General features: G+C 46.1%; 2 protein-coding genes across 2 annotated transcripts in view; one reads left to right on the forward strand and one right to left on the reverse strand.

Annotated features, from left to right (window-relative positions):
- The window catches only part of LOC106561822 (bestrophin-1), a 29,147-nt gene extending 26,610 nt beyond the window's left edge, over positions 1 to 2,537 (forward strand). Inside the window, exon 9 of the mRNA XM_014126080.2 lies at positions 305 to 2,537. Coding sequence (XP_013981555.2) covers positions 305 to 1,505 — 1,201 coding nt within the window. The 3' untranslated portion in view covers positions 1,506 to 2,537. The remainder of the gene's footprint in view (positions 1 to 304) is intronic.
- A 5,273-nt stretch (positions 2,538 to 7,810) lies between these two features.
- fth1b (ferritin, heavy polypeptide 1b) overlaps positions 7,811 to 23,988 on the reverse strand; it is a 29,123-nt gene continuing 12,945 nt past the window's right edge. Inside the window, 3 exon segments of the mRNA NM_001146488.1 lie at positions 7,811 to 8,767; positions 16,210 to 16,335; positions 21,073 to 21,219. Coding sequence (NP_001139960.1) covers positions 8,615 to 8,767; positions 16,210 to 16,335; positions 21,073 to 21,219 — 426 coding nt within the window. The 3' untranslated portion in view covers positions 7,811 to 8,614.

Here is a 23,988-nt window from a genome sequence, read left to right on the forward strand (position 1 = left end):
GTTTAGTCACATGATTTCCTAATTTGCAGTACGTTTGCCAATCAGATGGTCTGCCAGACTTAATTGTTACCTTTTGCCTCATCCCTCTCAACCATACCATTTTTCAATTCCTCATCAATCCACAGGGTTGATTGTGCACTATAACACTTCCAGTACCTAACTAGCTTGATACTTTGGTGTGAGATCTATTAAATTGTTTAGGGAAGTTTCTTCCTTTTAATCACTGAACTAGCTAACACATTCCTATCATCACTCTAGTGTAAAGAGCAGATGGTCAATAAAGTCTTCTTCTTCTTCTCTCTAGTGTTCCCAAAGAGGAGATGGAGTTCCAGTCCAACCTGGAGCAGATCAAGGAGCATGAGGAGGCCAACCACTCTACTCCTCTCCTGGGGGGACTGAGTCGCCTCCTGGGGGTTCAGTCCCCCGTCTTCCCCCGCTCCTCCACCTCCTCCCGGGTTTCTCTCCTGCGCCGGCGCCCAGGGGCTCCATTCAACCGCTTCCCCCTCTTCCTGCACTCTGAGGGGGACCCCTCAACGCCGAGCCACGGCCCTGGTCCCCGCCACGACTCCAGCCACCTGGACTACGCCTTCTCCTCCATGCCGCTGTACGAGAGGTCCGGCTTCTATAGCTGTCCCCAGACCCCCATCCACTGTGTTCCCCCCGCTATGCCTCGTCCACGGCCCACCCGAGGAACTTACGCCTGGGATCGCAGCTCCAGCTCGCTAGCTCCTCCGATGGTTGGCTCTGGAGGTCTGCTGCCCCCTGATACTCCAGGTCATATGCTCCCTCCACCCTCCTCTGCCTTCCCCTGGCTGAGTGAGGAGGGAGAGGGTCCTTGTGTTCCAGCCTTCTCCTTCCCTGACCCTGGCAACCTTCCGGAGCTCTGCCCCATATCAAAGCTCCGGCCCGGGCAAGGTTTGCTGTCTCGACGGCCCCCGCCTCCGCGCCTCTCTTTAGATAACACACCGTTGGCCGAGGGCCTGGAGCCTGGACCCATCAGCCCCCGGGGAGTGGGAGGTGGAGGGGAGCGGGTGTTCTCCTTTACCCCTCCCTCTCGCACCCCAGCTACCAATCCCAACAGCTCCTCCTCTAGTATCAACGCCACAAGCACTATCAACACCACCAACCCTAACACCACTACTCCAGCCAACATGTTGAGTGGTACCAACACCACTTCTACAACAAACTTCTGCAATGGTACCAACCCCAACACCACTACTACGTCCAACTTCTGCAATGGTACCAACCCCAACACCTTTTGTAACCATGCCAACTTCAACAGCACTAGAGCAGCAGGTATCAACAGTGGAACCAATGGTGGTCTAAGCAACAACGTTGTGAACACCATTTCCGTTTCTGGATCCTCTCAGCAAGAAGCCATTCAGCATCAAAACTCGCCCAATGATTCAGGGATTTCATTGGCTGAGGGGGGCCCTAACTGGCTGGGAGCTCTGGTAGTGGATAGTGGGATGAACAAGGCCCCTGGGGGGCGGGAGCAGGAATGAAGAAGGAGGGAGATGATTGGACAAGGCCCCTGGGGGATGGGAGCAGGACTGAGGAAGGAGGGAGATGGTTGGACGGACTCAGGGTTCAGAAGTAGTGTTGACCTACGCAGTACGCACATCTTTCTTTCAGACTGGAGGGTTCCAGCATTTCTGATCAGTGGTAGTCTTGCGAAGCCTGGATGTCCAAGGCTAGACCAGCGTAGAGGCTGCTTCTGAAATGTTTATTGGAATCTCACAGAGTGGAGAGGTTGCTAATATGACATTTCTTCTTCATACTATTCCAGCTAGTAAACCAGTACGAAATCTACTGAAGAAAGAATCCTTTGTTTGCTGAATCTCAGAGGCCTACGGACTGGAGGCCTACCTGAACTACTGAATAATCTCTTTATCAATCATCAACCCCTTCAGAAAATATTGACTGATAACATTCTGGTCAGAGGTGCTAAGTACCTCGGCAATCAATATCTCTGGTGTGTTTCTGCTAGGGTTGCCAAATTCTGGTAATTTTTCCTACATTTTCAGAAATCCCAGTTGGAGGATTTCTGGATTTCCTGCTTATTCTCTCCTGATTCCAGGATTCTTCCAACCAGGATTTCTGGAAAATCAAATTGTATTTGTCACATGCACAAAATATAACAGACTTTTCCGTGAAATGCTTACTGACGAGCCTTTAACCAACAATGCCGTTTTGAAAAAGTAAGTATGAACAATTTGCTCAATAAACTAAAGGAAAAATAGTAACACAATAAAACAACATTAACGAGGCTATATACAAGGGGTACCGATACCGAGACAATGTGCAGGTATACAGGGTAGTCGAGGTAATTGAGGGGGATCCAGTGTATTCGGAAAGTATTCAGATCCCTTGACTTTTTCCACATTATGTTACGTTACAGCCTTCTTCTAAAATTGATTAAATCATTTAAAAACTCCGCAATCTACACACAATGCCCTATAATGACAAAGCGAAAATAGGTTTTTAGAATTTTTGCAAATGTATTAAAAATAAAAACAGATAGCTTATTTACATAAGTATTCAGACCCTTTCCTATGAGACTCGAAATTGAGCTTATGTGCATCCTGTTTCCATTGATCATCCTTGAGATGTTTCTACAACTTGATTGGAGTTCACCTGTGGTAAATTCAATTGATTGGACATGTTTTGGAAAGGCACACACCTGTCTATATAAAGGTCACACAGTTGACAGTGCATGTCAGAGCAAAAACCAAGCCATGAGGTCGAAGGAATTGTCCGAAGAGCTCCGAGACAGGATTGCGTCGAGGCACAGATCTGGAGAAGGGTACCAAAACATTTCTGCAGCATTGAACACAGAGGCCTTCATCATTGTTAAATGGGAAAAATGTGGAACAACAAAAACTCTTCCTATAGCTGTCCACTCGGCCAAACTGAGCAATCGGAGGAGAATGGCCTCGGTCAGGGAGGTGACCAAGAACCCGATGGTCACTCTGACAGAGCTCTAGAGTTCCTCTGTGGAGATTGGAAAACCTTCCAGAAGGGCAACCATCTCTGCAGCACTCCACCAATCAGGCCTTTATGCTAGAATGGCCAGACGGAAGCCATTCCTCAGTAAAAGGCACATGACAGCCCGCTTGGAGTTTACTATGAGGCACCTAAAGACTCTCAGACCATGAGAAACAAGATTCTCTGGTCTGATGAAACCAAGATTGAACTCTTTGGCTTGAATGCCAATCGTCACGTCTGGAGGAAACCTGGCACCATCCCTTCGGGGAAGCATGGTGGCGGCAGGATCATGCTGTGGAGATGTTTTTCAGCAGCAGGGACTGGGAGACTAGTCAGGATCGAGGCAAAGATGAACGGAGCAAAGTACAGAGAGATCCTTGACAGAAACTTGCTCCAGAGCGCTCAGGACCTCAGACTGGGGTGAAGGTTCACCTTCCAACAGGACAATGACCTTAAGCACACAGCCAAGACAACGCAGGACTGACTTCGGGACAAGTCTGGGACAAGAGTGTTCTGGATTGGACCAGCCAGAGCCCGGACTTGAACCCAATCTTACATCTCTTGTAGCATCATACCCAAGAAGACTCGAGGCTGTAATCGCTGCCAAAAAGGTGCTTCAACAAAGTACCGAGTAAAGTGTCTGAATACTTATGTAAATGTGATATTTCCATTTTTTATTTATTTATTAATTAGCAAAGATTTCGAAAAACCTGTTTTTTGCTTTTTTCATTATGGGGTAGTGTGTGAAAAAAGAAATCTGAATAAAATAAGGGGGTCAATATGCAAATAGTCCGGGTAGCCATTTGATAAACTGTTCAGCAGTCTTATGGGGTAGAAGCTGTTAAGGAGCCCTTTGTTCCCAAACTTGGTGCTCTGGTACCATGCGGAGGCAGAGAGAAGAGTCTAACTTGGGTGGCTGGAGTCTTTGACAATTTTTTGGGCCTTCCTCTGACACCGCCTGGCGTAGATGTCCTGGATGGCAGGCAGCTTAGCCCCAGTGATGTACTGGGCCGTACGCACTACCCTTTGTAGAGCCTTGCGGTCAGATGCCGAGCAGTTGCTATACCAAGCGGTGACGCAACCAGTCAGGATGCTCTCGATGGTGTAGCTGTCTAACCTTTTGAGGATCTGAGGACCCCATGTCAAATCTTTTCAGATGACTGAGGGGGAATACGTGTTGTTGTGCCCTCTTCACGACTGTCTTGGTGTGTGTGGACCATGATAATTCCTTAGTGATGTTGACACAAAGGAACTTGAAGCTCTCAACCCGCTCCGCTATAGCCCTGTCTATGTGGATGGGGGACGTTCTCGGCCCTCCGTTTCCTGTAGTCCACCATCAGCTCCTTTTGTCTTGCACATGTTGATGGAGGTTGTTGTCCTGGCATTGTGACCTCCCTGTATGCTGTCTTACCGTCGCGTCGTCAGCAAACTTAACGATTGGTGTTGGAGTCGTATGTGGCCACGCAGTGGTGGGTGAGCAGAGAGTACAGGAGGGGACTGAGCACACACCCAAGGGGTGTGAGGGTCAACTTGGTGGATGTGTCGTTGCCTACCCTCACCACTCGGGGGCAGCCCGTCAGGAAGTCCAGTTGCAGAGGAAGATGTTCAGTCCCAGGGTCCTTAGCTTAGAGATGAGCTTGAAAGCAGCTATGGTATTGAACGCTGAGCTGTTGTCAATGAACAGCATTCTCACATACTGTAGGTGTTCCTTTTGTCCAGGTGGGAAAGAGAGAGTGTTCCTTTTGTCCAGTGTGGAGTGCAGTAGAGATTGTCTCATCTGTTGGGGCGGTATGCAAATTGGAATGGGTCCAGGGTTTCTGGGATGATGGTGTTGATGTAAGCCATGACCAGCCTTTCGAAGCACTTCTTGGCTACAGACGTGAGTGCTACAGGTCGGTAATCATTTAAGCAGGTTACCTTGGTGTTCTTGGGCACAGGCACTATGGTGGTCTGCTTAAAACATGTTGGTATTACAGACTTGGACAGGGAGAGGTTGAAAATGTCAGTGAAGACACTTGGCAGTTGGTCAGCGCATGTTCTCAGTACACGTCCTGGTAATCCATCTGGCCCTGCGGCCTTGTGAATGTTGGCCTGTTTAAAGGTCTTACATTGGCTGCGAAGAGCATGATCACAGTCTTCCAGTCCTCCGCCCCTTGTCTTACCAGACGCCGCTGTTCTATCCTGCCGGTGCATTTTATAACCAGCCAGCTGTATGTTAATATATGTTGATAGTGTCGTAGGCAGGTTATTCTGGCGTTCTTGGGGCCCAGAGGTGATCGTGGTCTGCTTGAAACATGTAGATATTCCAGACTGGGTCAGGGAGAGGTTGAAAAATGACAGTGGAAGACCCCAGTGACCTGAGAATTATGCGACCTTAGATTCTGCTATATAGTAATCATCCCAAGGCTGGTGTTTATTTGTCCAGCAGCTCTAGAAAAGGAAGGTATAGGGAACCGTCTGGGTCTCAACCACTGATCTGATCTCCCTACTATCTATTCTATACACTACAGATCTGATCTCATATCTATTCTATACACTACAGATCTGATCTCATGTCTATTCTATACACTACAGATCTGATCTCCCTACTATCTATTCTATACACTACAGATCTGATCTCATATCTATTCTATACACTACAGATCTGATCTCATGTCTATTCTATACACTACAGATCTGATCCCCCTCATATCTATTCTATACACTACAGATCTGATCTCCTCATATCTATTCTATACACTACAGATCTGATCTCCCTCATATCTATTCTATACACTACAGATCTGATCTCCCTCATATCTATTCTATACACTACAGATCTGATCTCCCTCATATCTATTCTATACACTACAGATCTGATCTCCCTCATATCTATTCTATACACTACAGATCTGATCTCCCTCATATCTATTCTATACACTACAGATCTGATCTCCCTCATATCTATTCTATACACTACAGATCTGATCTCATATCTATTCTATACACTACAGATCTGATCCCCCTCATATCTATTCTATACACTACAGATCTGATCTCCTCATATCTATTCTATACACTACAGATCTGATCTCCCTCATATCTATTCTATACACTACAGATCTGATCTCCCTCATATCTATTCTATACACTACAGATCTGATCTCCCTCATATCTATTCTATACACTACAGATCTGATCTCCTCATATCTATTCTATACACTACAGATCTGATCTCATATCTATTCTATACACTACAGATCTGATCCCCCTCATATCTATTCTATACACTACAGATCTGATCTCATATCTATTCTATACACTACAGATCTGATCTCCCTCATATCTATTCTATACACTACAGATCTGATCTCATATCTATTCTATGCACTACAGATCTGATCTCCTCATATCTATTCTATACACTACAGATCTGATCTCCTCATATCTATTGTATACACTACAGATCTGATCTCCCTCATATCTATTCTATACACTAAAGATCTGATCTCCCTCATATCTATTCTATACACTACAGATCTGATCTCATATCTATTCTATACACTACAGATCTGATCTCCCTCATATCTATTCTATACACTACAGATCTGATCTCCCTCATATCTATTCTATACACTACAGATCTGATCTCATATCTATTCTATACACTATAGATCTGATTCCCCTCATATCTATTCTATACACTACAGATCTGATCTCCTCATATCTATTCTATACACTACAGATCTGATCTCCTCATATCTATTCTATTCACTACAGATCTGATCCCCCTCATATCTATTCTATACACTACAGATCTGATCTCCCTCATATCTATTCTATACACTACAGATCTGATCTCATATCTATTCTATACACTACAGATCTGATCTCCCTCATATCTATTCTATACACTACAGATCTGATCTCCCTCATATCTATTCTATACACTACAGATCTGATCTCCCTCATATCTATTCTATACACTACAGATCTGATCTCATATCTATTCTATACACTATAGATCTGATTCCCCTCATATCTATTCTATACACTACAGATCTGATCTCCTCATATCTATTCTATACACTACAGATCTGATCTCCTCATATCTATTCTATTCACTACAGATCTGATCCCCCTCATATCTATTCTATACACTACAGATCTGATCTCATATCTATTCTATACACTATAGATCTGATTCCCCTCATATCTATTCTATACACTACAGATCTGATCTCCTCATATCTATTCTATACACTACAGATCTGATCTCCCTCATATCTATTCTATTCACTACAGATCTGATCCCCCTCATATCTATTCTATACACTACAGATCTGATCCTGATATCTATTCTATACACTACAGATCTGATCTGATCAGATCAAATCCCAGAACAATATAAATGTTTCGAAACAGGACGTCTCGTTCTAGAAGTCTCTGTAACAAGGAGTTAGTAGGGTTGCAGTAACTTTCCCCAAATCCCCAGGTTTTATAGAAATCTGGACGGAAATAAGCAGGAAATACAGAATCCCCCCCCCCTAACCAGGATATCTAGAATAGTCAGGAATTTGGGAAAAGTTACCAGTATTTTTTGCAACACATTGCCAAGTGGTCATGAAAATGAAGTAATGTATTAAAAAAAAAATATATATATATGTACATATATTGTCTTGCCCTGAATGATACTGTGTATAGTTTTAGTAGTAGTCTTACTTGGGATGTTTTGCTCTGTAATAAATATGAACCTTTCAAAAAATATCAGATGTTTTATTTTTATTTTTTGCTTTATGTAATGCACATCTAACCCTCCTAATAGTGAAACAGTAAACACACAGCGATTCAAATGTTTATTGTCATACATCATCACCTTAAGACACAGACCCAAATTCCAAAAAATATAGACATCATTTCATTAAAATGGCCAATTAATTAACTGTGTAGACGTAATATAGAATGGAAAAAGGGTATTTTATTAAGTAATATCTTTCACCGCAATCACTCAATATTGGCTTTACAAATTAAATATGAAAAGCATTAGAGAGAGAGAGAGAGAAAAAAAATATATATATATAGTTATGTGGTCCTACTCACAACAGTCGCACTTTTAAACTCCACCAAGCTACGAGATATTTCTAGGAACCAGTTAAAGTCTTAATTTTGGCAACGCATATCAATTGTAAACGGACACATACTGTAGGTAAACAGAGGGGAAAAATATAGCCTGGTCCCAGATCTGTTTGTGCAGTCTTTGTCAAGCCATACTGAATGACAAGGAGTTGGTATGATAAAACACAAAACAGACTGGAAGTCAGCCTCGGGAGATCATATGAAAAAAGTGAATCACGATATAGAGCAGTCATGTAAATAGAGCAATGGCTTCTGGTCATTTTGGTCTTTAAGCCAGCGTGTATCTATGATACTAGAAGATTACCAGTCGTAAGGACAGACCAAACGTGAAAAAAAATTGACCAGCAGGCGGGAAAATGGGTTGTGTTCATTCGTCACAAAACGAGCTGAAACTGAGGTACTACTATCTGAATTTATCCAATAAGAAATGGACGTTTTCTGTTTCAACGTTTTTTTGCTACGGTGTGCCCTAATGAACACGACCCTAGTATAAGAGGGGATGGTTCAGCTGCTACTCGTTCCCCAGGGTGTGTTTGTCGAAGAGGTACTCTGCCATGCCGTTCTGAGGGGCACCCATACGCCGCAGGTTGGTGATCCAGTCACTCAGCTCCTTGATAGACTTGACCTGCTCATCCAGATAGTGGGTCTCTATGAAGTCACACATCTGAGGGAGGAAAGGTGTTTGTTACGGTCATTAGGAAGAGGATAAAATCTCCAAACAGACACTGGGGTTTTTCCCCTGACCCAGATTAAACTCCAGGCTATAAACAGCAGGATTGGAGACAATTCCATTTAAATTCCAGCCAATTAAGGAAGAACACTGTAATTTCAATTCCAATTCTCTTCAATTAGGAGAATATATAATGATGCCGGAGGGGATGGCTTGTGTTTTACGGGCTCCTAACCAACTGGGCTATTTTGTTTGTTTTCTCTTCATTGTTTGTAACTTATTTTGTACATAAAGTTGCTACTACCGTCTCTTATGACCGAAAAGAGCTTCTGGAAATCAGAACAACAATTACTCACCTCGAACTGGACAAAGACATTTTATTTAGTGAGTCCACCGTGAAGGATATACTGCTTCCCGTAGACCAGGCCAAAATCCCAGTCATTCTCGTGAAGAAATGACGGGAGATACGGAGGGAGAAGATCGAGGTGCCTTGAGAGGATTCAGAGGCGAGTGAGTAAATCACCACTACCATCGGTTCTATTGGCCAATCACTGGAGAATAAACTGGATGATCTAAAGTCGAGACTATCCTATCAATGGGACATTTAAAAACTGTAATATCTTATATTTCACCGAGTCGTGGCTGAACGACGACATAGATAATATAGAGCCGGCTGGGTTTTCCGTGCATCGGCAGGACAGAGCAGCTACGTCTGGTAAGGCGAGTGGTGGGAGTGTGTGTCTATTTGTCAATAACAGCTGGTGTGCAATGTCTTATATTAAATAAGTCTTGAGGTATTGCTCGCCTGAGGTAGAGTATCTCATGATAAGATGTAGACCACACTATCTACCAAGAGAGTTCTCATCTATATTATTCGTAACCGTCTATTTACCACCAAACTGATGTTGGCACTAAGACCGCTCTCAACCAACTCTATATGGCCATAAGGAAACAAGAAAATGCTCATCCAGAAGCGGCGCTCCTAGTGGCCGGGGACTTTAATGCAGGCAAACTTAAATCCGTTTTACCTCATTTCTACCAGCATGTCACATGTGTAACCAGATGGAAAATAAACTCTAGACCACCTTTACTCCACTCACAGAGATGCATACAAAGCTCTCCCTCGCCCTCCATTTCGCAAATCTGACCATAATTATATCCTCCTGATTCCTGCTTACAAGCAAAAACTAAAGCAGGAAGTACCAGTGACTCACTCAATATAGAAGTGTTCAGATGACGAGGACGCTACGCTATAGGACTGTTTTGCTAGCACAGACACATATGTTCCGTGATTCATCCAATGGCAGTGAGGAGTATACCACCTCAGTCATTGGCTTCATCAATAAGTGCATCAAGGACTTCATCCTCACAGTGACCGTATGTACATATCCCAACCAGAAGCCATGGATTACAGGCAACATCCGCATCCAGCTAGAGCTGCAGCTTTCAAGGAGTGGGACACTACAGGACTAAGATTGCCTCCTACTGCACCGGCTCCGATGCTTGTCGGATGTGGCAGGGCTTGTAAACTATTACAGACTACAAAGGGAAACCCAGCCGTGAGCTGCCCAGTGACGCGAGCCTACAAAACGAGCTAAATGCCTTTTATGCTCGCTTCGAGGCAAGCAACACTGAAGCATGCATGAGAGCACTAGCTGTTCTGGACGACTGTGCGATCACGCTTTCCGTAGCCGATGTGGTCAACATTCACAAGGAATGGGGGCCTGACGGATTATCAGGGCATGTACTCAGAGCATGCGCGGACCAAGTGGCAAGTGTCTTCACCAACATTTTCAACCTCTCCCTTACCAAGTCTATAATACCTACATGTTTCAAGCAGACCATCATAGTCCCTGTGCCAAAGAATGCAAAGGTAACCTGCCTAAATGACTACTGCCCCATAGCACTATCATCTGTAGCTATGAAGTGCTTTCAAAGGCTGGTCATGGCTCACATCAACACCATCATCCCGGAAACCCTAGACCCACTCCAATTCGCATATCACCCCAACAGCTCCACAGATTACGCAATCTCAATCGCACTCCACACTGCCTTTTCCCACCTGGACAAAAGGAACATCTATGTGAGAATGCTGTTCATTGACCACAGCTCAACGTCACTAAGCTAAGGACTCTGAGACTAAACACCTCCCTATGCAACTGGATCCTGGACTTCCTGACGGGCCGCCCCGAGGTTGTAAGGGTACAACACATCTGCCACGCTGATCCTCAACACCGGGGCCCCTCAGGGGTGTGTGCTTAGTCCCCTGCTGTACTCCCTGTTCACCCACGACTTCGTGGCCAGGCACAACTCCAACACCCTCATTAAGTTTGCTGACAACAACAGTGGTAGGCCCGATCACCGACAATGATGAGACAGCCTATAGGGAGGTCAGAGACCTGCCAGTGTGGTGCCAGGACAACAACCTCTCCCTCATTGCGAGCAAGACAAAGGAGATGATCGTGGACTATAGGAAAAGGAGGGCCGAACATGCCCCCATTAACATCGACGGGGATGTAGTTTCAAGTGTAGTTTCAAGCGGGTCGAGAGTTTCAAGTTCCTTGGTGTCCACATCACCAACGAACTATCACGGTCCAAACACACCAAGACAGTCATGAAGAGGGCAAGACAAAACCTTTTCCCAAAAAATATTTGGCATTGGCCCCTAGATCCTCAAAAAATTCTACAGCTGCACCATGAGAGCATCCTGACCGGTTGCATCACCGCTTGGTATGGCAACTGCTCAGCACCCGACCGCAAGGCGCTACAGAGGGTAGTGCGTACGGCCCAGTACATCACTGGGCCAAGCTTCCTGCAATCCAGGACCTATATACCAGGTGGTGTCAGAGGAAGGCCCAAAAATGTTTCAAAGACTCCAGTCATCCAAGTCATAGACTGTTCTCTCTGCTACCGCACAGCAAGCGGTACCGGAGCACCAAGTCTAGGTCCAAAAGGCTCCTTAACAGCTTCTACCCCCCAAGCCATTAGACTGCAGAACAATGAATCAATGGCCACCCAGACTATTTACATTGACCCCCCCCCCTTTGTTTTTACACTGCTGCTACTTGTTTATTTTCCCCTACCTACATGTACAAATTACCTCCACTAACCTGCACCCCCACACATTGACTCGGTACCGGTACCCCCTGTATATAACCTCCACATTGACTCGGTACCGGTACCCCCTGTATATAGCCTCCACATTGACTCTGTACCGGTACCCCCTGTATATAACCTCCACATTGACTCTGTACCGGTACCCCCTGTATATAGTCTCCACATTGACTCTGTACCGGTACCCCCTGTATATAACCTCCACATTGACTCTGTACCGGTACCCCCTGTATATAGCCTCCACATTGACTCTGTACCGGTACCCCCTGTATATAGCCTCCACATTGACTCTGTACCGGTACCCCCTGTATATAGTCTCCACATTGACTCTGTACCGGTACCCCCTGTATATAACCTCCACATTGACTCTGTACCGGTACCCCCTGTATATAGCCTCCACATTGACTCTGTACCAGTACCCCCTGTATATAGCCTCCACATTGACTCTGTACCGGTACCCCCTGTATATAGCCTCCACATTGACTCTGTACCGGTGTCCCCTGTATATAACCTCCACATTGACTCTGTACCGGTACCCCCTGTATATAGCCTCCACATTGACTCTGTACCGGTGTCCCCTGTATATAACCTCCACATTGACTCTGTACCGGTACCCCCTGTATATAACCTCCACATTGACTCGGTACCGGTACCCCCTGTATATAGCCTCCACATTGACTCGGTACCGGTACCCCCTGTATATAGCCTCCACATTGACTCTGTACCGGTACCCCCTGTATATAGCCTCCACATTGACTCTGTACCGGTACCCCCTGTATATAGCCTCCACATTGACTCTGTACCGGTACCCCCTGTATATAGCCTCATTATTGTTATGTAATCTTATTGTGTTATTTTAGTTTATTTAGTAAATATTTTCTTAACTCTATTTCTTGAACTACATTGTTGGTTAAGGGCTTGTAAGTAAGCATTTCACTGTAAGGTCTACACATGTTGTATTCAGCATTTCACTGTGAGGTCTACTACACCTGTTGTATTCAGCATTTCACTGTGAGGTCTACTACACCTGTTGTATTCAGCATTTCACTGTGAGGTCTACTACACCTGTTGTATTCAGCATTTCACTGTGAGGTCTACTACACCTGTTGTATTCAGCATTTCACTGTAAGGTCTACACATGTTGTATTCAGCATTTCACTGTGAGGTCTACTACACCTGTTGTATTCAGCATTTCACTGTAAGGTCTACACATGTTGTATTCAGCATTTCACTGTGATGTCTACTACACCTGCTGTATTCAGCATTTCACTGTGAGGTCTACTACACCTGTTGTATTCAGCATTTCACTGTAAGGTCTACCTACACCTGTTGTATTCAGCATTTCACTGTAAGGTCTACTACACCTGTTGTATTCAGCATTTTCACTGTGAGGTCTACTACACCTGTTGTATTCAGCATTTCACTGTAAGGTCTACTACACCTGTTGTATGCAGCATTTCACTGTAAGGTCTACTACACCTGTTGTATTCAGCATTTCACTGTGAGGTCTACTACACCTGTTGTATTCAGCATTTCACTGTAAGGTCTACTACACCTGTTGTATTCAGCATTTCACTGTGAGGTCTACTACACCTGTTGTATTCAGCATTTTCACTGTGAGGTCTACTACACCAGTTGTATTCAGCATTTTCACTGTGAGGTCTACTACACCTGTTGTATTCAGCATTTCACTGTAAGGTCTACTACACCTGTTGTATTCAGCATTTCACTGTAAGGTCTACTACACATGTTGTATTCAGCATTTCACTGTGATGTCTACTACACCTGCTGTATTCAGCATTTCACTGTGAGGTCTACTACACCTGTTGTATTCAGCATTTCACTGTAAGGTCTACTACACCTGTTGTATTCAGCATTTCACTGTGAGGTCTACACCTGTTGTATTCAGCATTTCACTGTGAGGTCTACTACACCTGTTGTATTCAGCATTTCACTGTGAGGTCTACTACACCTGTTGTATTCAGCATTTCACTGTGAGGTCTACTACACCTGTTGTATTCAGCATTTCACTGTAAGGTCTACTACACCTGTTGTATTCAGCATTTCACTGTGAGGTCTACTACACCTGTTGTAATCAGCATTTCACTGTAAGGTCTACACATGTTGTATTCAGCATTTCACTGTGAGGTCTACTACACCTGTTGTATTCAGCATTTCACTGTGAGGTCTACTACACCTGTTGTATTCAGCATTTCACTGTAAGGTCTACTACACCTGTTGTATTCAGCATTTCACTGTGAGGTCTACTACACCTGTTGTATTCAGCATTTCACTGTGAGGTCTACTACACCTGTTGTATTCAGCATTTCACTGTAAGGTCTACTACACCTGTTGTATTCAGCATTTCACTGTGAGGTCTACTACACCTGTTGTATTCAGCATTTCACTGTGAGGTCTACTACACCTGTTGTATTCAGCATTTCACTGTAAGGTCTACACATGTTGTATTCAGCATTTCACTGTGAGGTCTACTACACCTGTTGTATTCAGCATTTCACTGTAAGGTCTACACATGTTGTATTCAGCATTTCACTGTGATGTCTACTACACCTGCTGTATTCAGCATTTCACTGTGAGGTCTACTACACCTGTTGTATTCAGCATTTCACTGTAAGGTCTACCTACACCTGTTGTATTCAGCATTTCACTGTAAGGTCTACTACACCTGTTGTATTCAGCATTTTCACTGTGAGGTCTACTACACCTGTTGTATTCAGCATTTCACTGTAAGGTCTACTACACCTGTTGTATGCAGCATTTCACTGTAAGGTCTACTACACCTGTTGTATTCAGCATTTCACTGTGAGGTCTACTACACCTGTTGTATTCAGCATTTCACTGTAAGGTCTACTACACCTGTTGTATTCAGCATTTCACTGTGAGGTCTACTACACCTGTTGTATTCAGCATTTTCACTGTGAGGTCTACTACACCAGTTGTATTCAGCATTTTCACTGTGAGGTCTACTACACCTGTTGTATTCAGCATTTCACTGTAAGGTCTACTACACCTGTTGTATTCAGCATTTCACTGTAAGGTCTACTACACATGTTGTATTCAGCATTTCACTGTGATGTCTACTACACCTGCTGTATTCAGCATTTCACTGTGAGGTCTACTACACCTGTTGTATTCAGCATTTCACTGTAAGGTCTACTACACCTGTTGTATTCAGCATTTCACTGTGAGGTCTACACCTGTTGTATTCAGCATTTCACTGTGAGGTCTACTACACCTGTTGTATTCAGCATTTCACTGTGAGGTCTACTACACCTGTTGTATTCAGCATTTCACTGTAAGGTCTACTACACCTGTTGTATTCAGCATTTCACTGTGAGGTCTACTACACCTGTTGTATTCAGCATTTCACTGTGAGGTCTACTACACCTGTTGTATTCAGCATTTCACTGTGAGGTCTACTACACCTGTTGTATTCAGCATTTCACTGTGAGGTCTACTACACCTGTTGTATTCAGCATTTCACTGTGAGGTCTACTACACCTGTTGTATTCAGCATTTCACTGTGAGGTCTACTACACCTGTTGTATTCAGCATTTCACTGTGAGGTCTACTACACCTGTTGTATTCAGCATTTCACTGTGAGGTCTACTACACCTGTTGTATTCAGCATTTCACTGTAAGGTCTACTACACCTGTTGTATTCAGCATTTCACTGTGAGGTCTACTACACCTGTTGTATTCAGCATTTCACTGTGAGGTCTACTACACCTGTTGTATTCAGCATTTCACTGTGAGGTCTACTACACCTGTTGTATTCAGCATTTCACTGTGAGGTCTACTACACCTGTTGTATTCAGCATTTCACTGTGAGGTCTACTACACCTGTTGTATTCAGCATTTCACTGTGAGGTCTACTACACCTGTTGTATTCAGCATTTCACTGTGAGGTCTACTACACCTGTTGTATTCAGCATTTCACTGTAAGGTCTACTACACCTGTTGTATTCAGCATTTCACTGTAAGGTCTACTACACCTGTTGTATTCAGCATTTCACTGTGAGGTCTACTACACCTGTTGTATTCAGCATTTCACTGTAAGGTTGTTGTATTTGGCGCATGTGACAAATACAATTTGATTTGAAATGTGGAATCGGAATTTGGTTTACTTTCTGAATGGACTCGAATTGAAATGGAATTGACATCAAACCCTGCTAAAAAAAAAGCATGCTCACAAGAGAATCTTAATTGAAAATTGAAAGTGTTTTTTTTTTTTTAAGTCTGTGACTAAGCTTAATTGGTGTCTTGGAAACTGTCCCCATTGAGCTGTGTTTGTAACTCACGTGAGGGTCATTCTGCTCTGCGGCTACTTTGTGCAGGTCCAGTAGGGACTGGTTGACACTCTTCTCCAGCTGTAGGGCACACTCCAAGGCCTCCAACCCACTACCCCACTCATCTCTGTCAGGTTTCTGAAACATACAGAGAAAAAGTTTAGCACAATTACGAATATCCATTGCATCAAACTGCCAGAGCCCATTAAATGGTGGCAATATGTTGAGCCTATCAATCAATCAATCAATCCATCTCTTTATTGTCCCAATTGGGACATGTGTTGTGCAGTCAGGGTTCAACAGTAAAAACAGCATTAACAACAGGGACAACCATACAACAGATATACACATAACATAAATAAACAATGAGATCGGGGCCTTCCCTGTGGCTCAGTTGGTAGAGCATGGTGTTTGCAACGCCAGGGTTGTCGGTTCGATTCCCACGGGGGGGCCAGTACCAAAAAAAAAAAAAAATGCATGAAATGTATGAAATTCACTACTGTAAGTCGCTCTGGATAAGAGCGTCTGCTAAATGACTAAAAAAAAAAATGTAAAAATGTAGATCGGTTGCAGTCTTAGGTCAGTCAAAAGGAGCAGTCATTGAATCAGTCTTAGATCAGTCATTGAATCATTCAAAAGGAACAGTCATTGAATCATTCAAAAGGAACAGTCATTGAATCAGTCAAAAGGAACAGTCATTGAATCAGTCAAAAGGAACAGTCATTGAATCAGTCAAAAGGAAGAGTCATTGTGAAAAAGTGCACCAATAAATACACATTATTTAATTTCATGTTCAGATTCAGAAAGTTTATGGCCTGTGGGATAAAAAATAGTTCTTGGATCTGTTGCTCTTGAGTTTGGGAAGTCCAACAAACTGAGGGGAGGAGCTCAGTCAGCAAGGAGGGCTTGATCAGGACAGTCAGCAAGGAGGGCTTGATCAGGACAGTCAGCAAGGAGGGCTTGATCAGGACAGTCAGCAAGGAGGGCTTGATCAGGACAGTCAGCAAGGAGGGCTTGATCAGGACAGTCAGCAAGGAGGGCTTGATCAGGACGGTCAGAAAGGAGGGCTTGATCAGGACAGTCAGCAAGGAGGGCTTGATCAGGACGGTCAGAAAGGAGGGCTTGATCAGGACAGTCAGCAAGGAGGGCTTGATCAGGACGGTCAGAAAGGAGGGCTTGATCAGCTCAATCAGCAAGGAGGGCTTGATCAGGACAGTCAGCAAGGAGGGCTTGATCAGGACAATCAGCAAGGAGGGCTTGATCAGGACAGTCTAGGATACTGTTAGTGCTCCTAAACGAGATTACCAAACCAGGCCACCATCAAACATCAACACTGATTCAATAAAACTCCTGTAAAAAAAAACAGTGTCATCATTGTTTTGCTGACGTTGAAAAAGAGTTAATCTCTCAGAAAGAAGAGTTGCTGCTGTCCACTTTTCTTTTCTACAGAAGGTGTCAGTGTTCTCCTCAAAAGGGCCAACTTGTTGTCCAGCACTGTTCCCAGATACTTGTAGGTACTGACCAGCTCAATGTCATTGCCCCTGACCAGAGTGGGTATGAGACTCAGTGGCTGCCTTCTAAAGTCAATGACCAAGACATTCAGTTGGAGGGAAGCAGTTTTCGCAGTCATCTACCACAGGCCTATGTTCTCAGTCTCTGTCCTCTGACGATAACAGAGTCGTCACTGTCTGTTTTCATATTCGCTGCGACAGTCATTAGTGTATAGAATATGTACAGGAGAGGAGAGAGCTGTGGGGATCTGCAGGAGGAGCAGAATTGTAGAGGAGAGTAGAGAGCTGTGGGCATCTGCAGGAGGAGCAGAATTGTAGAGGAGAGTAGAGAGCTGTGGGGATCTGCAGGAGGAGCAGAATTGTAGAGGAGAGTAGAGAGCTGTGGGGATCTGCAGGAGGAGCAGAATTGTAGAGGAGAGTAGAGAGCTGTGGGGATCTGCAGGAGGAGCAGAATTGTAGAGGAGAGTAGAGAGCTGTGGGGATCTGCAGGAGGAGCAGAATTGTAGAGGAGAGTAGAGAGCTGTGGGGATCTGCAGGAGGAGCAGAATTGTAGAGGAGAGTAGAGAGCTGTGGGGATCTGCAGGAGGAGCAGAATTGTAGAGGAGAGTAGAGAGCTGTGGGGATCTGCAGGAGGAGCAGAATTGTAGAGGAGAGTAGAGAGCTGTGGGGATCTGCAGGAGGAGCAGAATTGTAGAGGAGAGTAGAGAGCTGTGGGGATCTGCAGGAGGAGCAGAATTGTAGAGGAGAGTAGAGAGCTGTGGGGATCTGCAGGAGGAGCAGAATTGTAGAGGAGAGTAGAGAGCTGTGGGGATCTGCAGGAGGAGCAGAATTGTAGAGGAGAGTAGAGAGCTGTGGGGATCTGCAGGTGGAGCAGAATTGTAGAGGAGAGTAGAGAGCTGTGGGGATCTGCAGGAGGAGCAGAATTGTAGAGGAGAGTAGAGAGCTGTGGGGATCTGCAGGAGGAGCAGAATTGTAGAGGAGAGGAGAGAGCTGTGGGGATCTGCAGGAGGAGCAGAATTGTAGAGGAGAGTAGAGAGCTGTGGGGATCTGCAGGAGGAGCAGAATTGTAGAGGAGAGTAGAGAGCTGTGGGGATCTGCAGGAGGAGCAGAATTGTAGAGGAGAGTAGAGAGCTGTGGGGATCTGCAGGAGGAGCAGAATTGTAGAGGAGAGTAGAGAGCTGCTTTGACATGACTTCATTCACTTGTTGGGACCGGTCGGTAAGGAAGTCCACTATCCAGCCCACAACGCTCAGGTCCAGCTTAAAGTGGGAGAGGAGCTTCTCTGCTAGTATGTGAGGCTGGAAAGTATTAAATAGCCGATGAGAAGTCAATAAACAGAAGGGTTAGTTAGAGTGGTGTCCTCCACCACCCCTCTTGACCCTGTAAAGCAAACCGCAAGGGGTCCAGGGAGTTCTCCACTTGACAGTACATTCTGTAGGGGGTCCAGAGAGTTCTCCACCTGACAGTACATTTCATTACCAGGGAAGTCAGTCCACTGGCCTGAAGTCATTTAGCAGCTTGGGGGATTTTATTTTGGCCACTTGTGCTTCCAGAGTTCAGGCACCTTCTGTAGCTCGAGTGACAAAAGGAAAATGTGATGGAAAATGCCAGTGAGTTGCTCTGCAAATAACTTCAGTATCTGTCCACCAATGTTGTCTGGTCCTGGGCTCTGTGGACCAGCCAACCCTAACCAGATGAGGCTCTGTGGACCAGCCAACCCTAACCAGATGAGGCTCTGTGGACCAGCCAACCCTAACCAGATGAGGCTCTGTGGACCAGCCAACCCTAACCAGATGAGGCTCTGTGGACCAGCCAACCCCTAACCAGATGAGGCTCTGTGGACCAGCCAACCCTAACCAGATGAGGCTCTGTGGACCAGCCAACCCTAACCAGATGAGGCTCTGTGGACCAGCCAACCCTAACCAGATGAGGCTCTGTGGACCAGCCAACCCTAACCAGATGAGGCTCTGTGGACCAGCCAACCCTAACCAGATGAGGCTCTGTGGACCAGCCAACCCTAACCAGATGAGGCTCTGTGGACCAGCCAACCCTAACCAGATGAGGCTCTGTGGACCAGCCAACCCTAACCAGATGAGGCTCTGTGGACCAGCCAACCCTAACCAGATGAGGCTCTGTGGACCAGCCAACCCTAACCAGATGAGGCTCTGTGGACCAGCCAACCCTAACCAGATGAGGCTCTGTGGACCAGCCAACCCTAACCAGATGAGGCTCTGTGGACCAGCCAACCCTAACCAGATGAGGCTCTGTGGACCAGCCAACCCTAACCAGATGAGGCTCTGTGGACCAGCCAACCCTAACCAGATGAGGCTCTGTGGACCAGCCAACCCCTAACCAGATGAGGCTCTGTGGACCAGCCAACCCTAACCAGATGAGGCTCTGTGGACCAGCCAACCCTAACCAGATGAGGCTCTGTGGACCAGCCAACCCTAACCAGATGAGGTCCTGGGCTCTGTGCCAAACCCGGCTAGTGGCGACGCACCCCGTTAGTGGCGACGCACCCCGTTAGTGGCGACGCACCCCGTTACCCTGTTAGTGGCGACGCACCCCGTTACCCTGTTAGTGGCGACGCACTAGTGGTGATGCACCCCGTTAGTGGCAACGCACCCCGTTACCCCGTTAGTGGCAACGCACCCCGTTACCCTGTTAGTGGCGACGCACTAGTGGCGACGCACCCCGTTAGTGGCAACGCACCCCGTTAGTGGCGACGCACCCCGTTACCCTGTTTGGCAACGCACCCCGTTAGTGGCGACGCACCCCGTTACCCCGTTAGTGGCGACACACCCCGTTAGTGGCGACACCCCTGTTAGTGGCGACACACCCCGTTAGTGGCGACGCACCCCGTTACCCCGTTAGTGGCGACGCACCCCGTTACCCCGTTAGTGGCGACGCACCCCGTTAGTGGCGACGCACCCCGTTAGTGGCGACGCACCTCGTTAGTGGCGACACCCCTGTTAGTGGCGACACACCCCGTTAGTGGCGACGCACCCCGTTACCCCGTTAGTGGCGACGCACCCCGTTAGTGGCGACGCACCCCGTTACCCCGTTAGTGGCGACGCACCCCGTTACCCTGTTAGTGGCGACGCACCCCGTTAGTGGCAACGCACCCCGTTAGTGGCGACGCCCCCCGTTACCCTGTTAGTGGTGACGCACCCTGTTAGTGGTGACGCACCCCGTTAGTGGTGACGCACCCTGTTAATAATAACATACCCTGCTAGTGGCATATATTACGTGGCTTAGATGTTCAGACAAGAGAAGGCAAAATGTCCCCTAGTCTAATCAATATGAAGCCTTGTATAGGGTAACATAACCCCTCCCCTGGTAGTGCTGTTGTGTTTATTTATACCCTGATGTCCTGGAGAAAGATGCGTCCTCCTCTCTGATTCTGTTGACTCATCAGTTTCTCAGCATGCTCTTTCTCCTCCTTGGACTGAGTCAGGAAGAACTTGGAAAAGTTGGGCAGGGATTTATCGTCTCTGTCAAAGTAGTAGCCCTAGAAACACGTACAAGAGAAAAGTGGAAGTGTCACTAACATGTCAAATTGGTCAACACTATCCTGTAGAACTTCGAGTTGTAGTTTTCCCCGTATGAAACGTTCACTAGGTAATATAGTTCATTATTAGATATAGATCTGTCTGAATTCCTTTAACTCATGCCTCCCCGTGCTTGAGATGTAAAGAGCAAACATGAGAATTGATTCAATTTCTCATTCGACTTGCGATCCCATCCCAAATTGAATCCATTCTCTTTTGACACTATTTACATTTACATTTTAGTCATTTAGCAGACGCTCTTATCCAGAGCGACTTACAGTAGTGAATGCATACATTTCATACGTTTTTTTTTTCTTCCTGTGCTGGCCCCCCGTGGGAATCGAACCCACAACCCTGGCGTTGCAAACACCATGCTGGCGTTGCAAACACCATGCTCTACCAACTGAGCTACAGGGAAGGCTACTTAGGTACGGGGAAGACACGGCAATGTCTATACTATGGACATACATAGATATATTCACTGTGTTTACATAATAGACCAGACATAGCTATATTAATTATGACAGACATACAGCTCTATTGGCCTCACCATAGACAGGTAACGGTCCAGCTGGTGGACAACTTTAGGTCTGACCATAGACAGGTAACGGTCCAGCTGGTGGACAACTGTAGGTCTTACCATAGACAGGTAACGGTTCAGCTGGTGGACAACTTTAGGTCTTACCATAGACAGGTAACGGTCCAGCTGGTGGACAACTTTAGGTCTGACCATAGACAGGTAACGGTCCAGCTGGTGGACAACTTTAGGTCTTACCATAGACAGGTAACGGTCCAGCTGGTGGACAACTTTAGGTCTGACCATAGACAGGTAACGGTCCAGCTGGTGGACAACTTTAGGTCTGACCATAGACAGGTAACGGTCCAGCTGGTGGACAACTTTAGGTCTGACCATAGACAGGTAACGGTCCAGCTGGTGGACAACTTTAGGTCTGACCATAGACAGGTAACGGTCCAGCTGGTGGACAACTTTAGGTCTTACCATAGACAGGTAACGGTCCAGCTGGTGGACAACTTTAGGTCTTACCATAGACAGGTAATGGTCCAGCTGGTGGACAACTTTAGGTCTTACCATAGACAGGTAACGGTCCAGCTGGTGGACAACTTTAGGTCTTACCATAGACAGGTAACGGTCCAGCTGGTGGACAACTTTAGGTCTTACCATAGACAGGTAACGGTCCAGCTGGTGGACAACTTTAGGTCTTACCATAGACAGGTAACGGTCCAGCTGGTGGACAACTTTAGCTCTGACCATAGACAGGTAACGGTCCAGCTGGTGGACAACTTTAGGTCTTACCATAGACAGGTAACGGTCCAGCTGGTGGACAACTTTAGGTCTGACCATAGACAGGTAACGGTCCAGCTGGTGGACAACTTTAGGTCTGACCATAGACAGGTAACGGTCCAGCTGGTGGACAACTGTAGGTCTTACCATAGACAGGTAACGGTTCAGCTGGTGGACAACTTTAGGTCTTACCATAGACAGGTAACGGTCCAGCTGGTGGACAACTTTAGGTCTGACCATAGACAGGTAACGGTCCAGCCGGTGGACAACTTTAGGTCTGACCATAGACAGGTAACGGTCCAGCCGGTGGACAACTTTAGGTCTTACCATAGACAGGTAACGGTCCAGCTGGTGGACAACTTTAGGTCTTACCATAGACAGGTAACGGTCCAGCTGGTGGACAACTTTAGGTCTGACCATAGACAGGTAACGGTCCAGCTGGTGGACAACTTTAGGTCTTACCATAGACAGGTAACGGTCCAGCTGGTGGACAACTTTAGGTCTGACCATAGACAGGTAACGGTCCAGCTGGTGGACAACTTTAGGTCTTACCATAGACAGGTAACGGTCCAGCTGGTGGACAACTTTAGGTCTGACCATAGACAGGTAACGGTCCAGCTGGTGGACAACTTTAGGTCTGACCATAGACAGGTAACGGTCCAGCTGGTGGACAACTTTAGGTCTTACCATAGACAGGTAACGGTCCAGCTGGTGGACAACTTTAGGTCTTACCATAGACAGGTAACGGTCCAGCTGGTGGACAACTTTAGGTCTGACCATAGACAGGTAACGGTCCAGCTGGTGGACAACTTTAGGTCTTACCATAGACAGGTAACGGTCCAGCTGGTGGACAACTTTAGGTCTTACCATAGACAGGTAACGGTCCAGCTGGTGGACAACTTTAGGTCTGACCATAGACAGGTAACGGTCCAGCTGGTGGACAACTTTAGGTCTTACCATAGACAGGTAACGGTCCAGCTGGTGGACAACTTTAGGTCTGACCATAGACAGGTAACGGTCCAGCTGGTGGACAACTTTAGGTCTTACCATAGACAGGTAACGGTCCAGCTGGTGGACAACTTTAGGTCTTACCATAGACAGGTAACGGTCCAGCTGGTGGACAACTTTAGGTCTTACCATAGACAGGTAACGGTCCAGCTGGTGGACAACTTTAGGTCTGACCATAGACAGGTAACGGTCCAGCTGGTGGACAACTTTAGGTCTGACCATAGACAGGTAACGGTCCAGCTGGTGGACAACTGTAGGTCTTACCATAGACAGGTAACGGTTCAGCTGGTGGACAACTTTAGGTCTTACCATAGACAGGTAATGGTCCAGCTGGTGGACAACTTTAGGTCTGACCATAGACAGGTAACGGTCCAGCTGGTGGACAACTTTAGGTCTTACCATAGACAGGTAACGGTCC

Source organism: Salmo salar, chromosome ssa10 (assembly GCF_905237065.1).
Source record: "Salmo salar chromosome ssa10, Ssal_v3.1, whole genome shotgun sequence".
NCBI classification, from domain to species: Eukaryota; Metazoa; Chordata; class Actinopteri; order Salmoniformes; family Salmonidae; genus Salmo; species Salmo salar.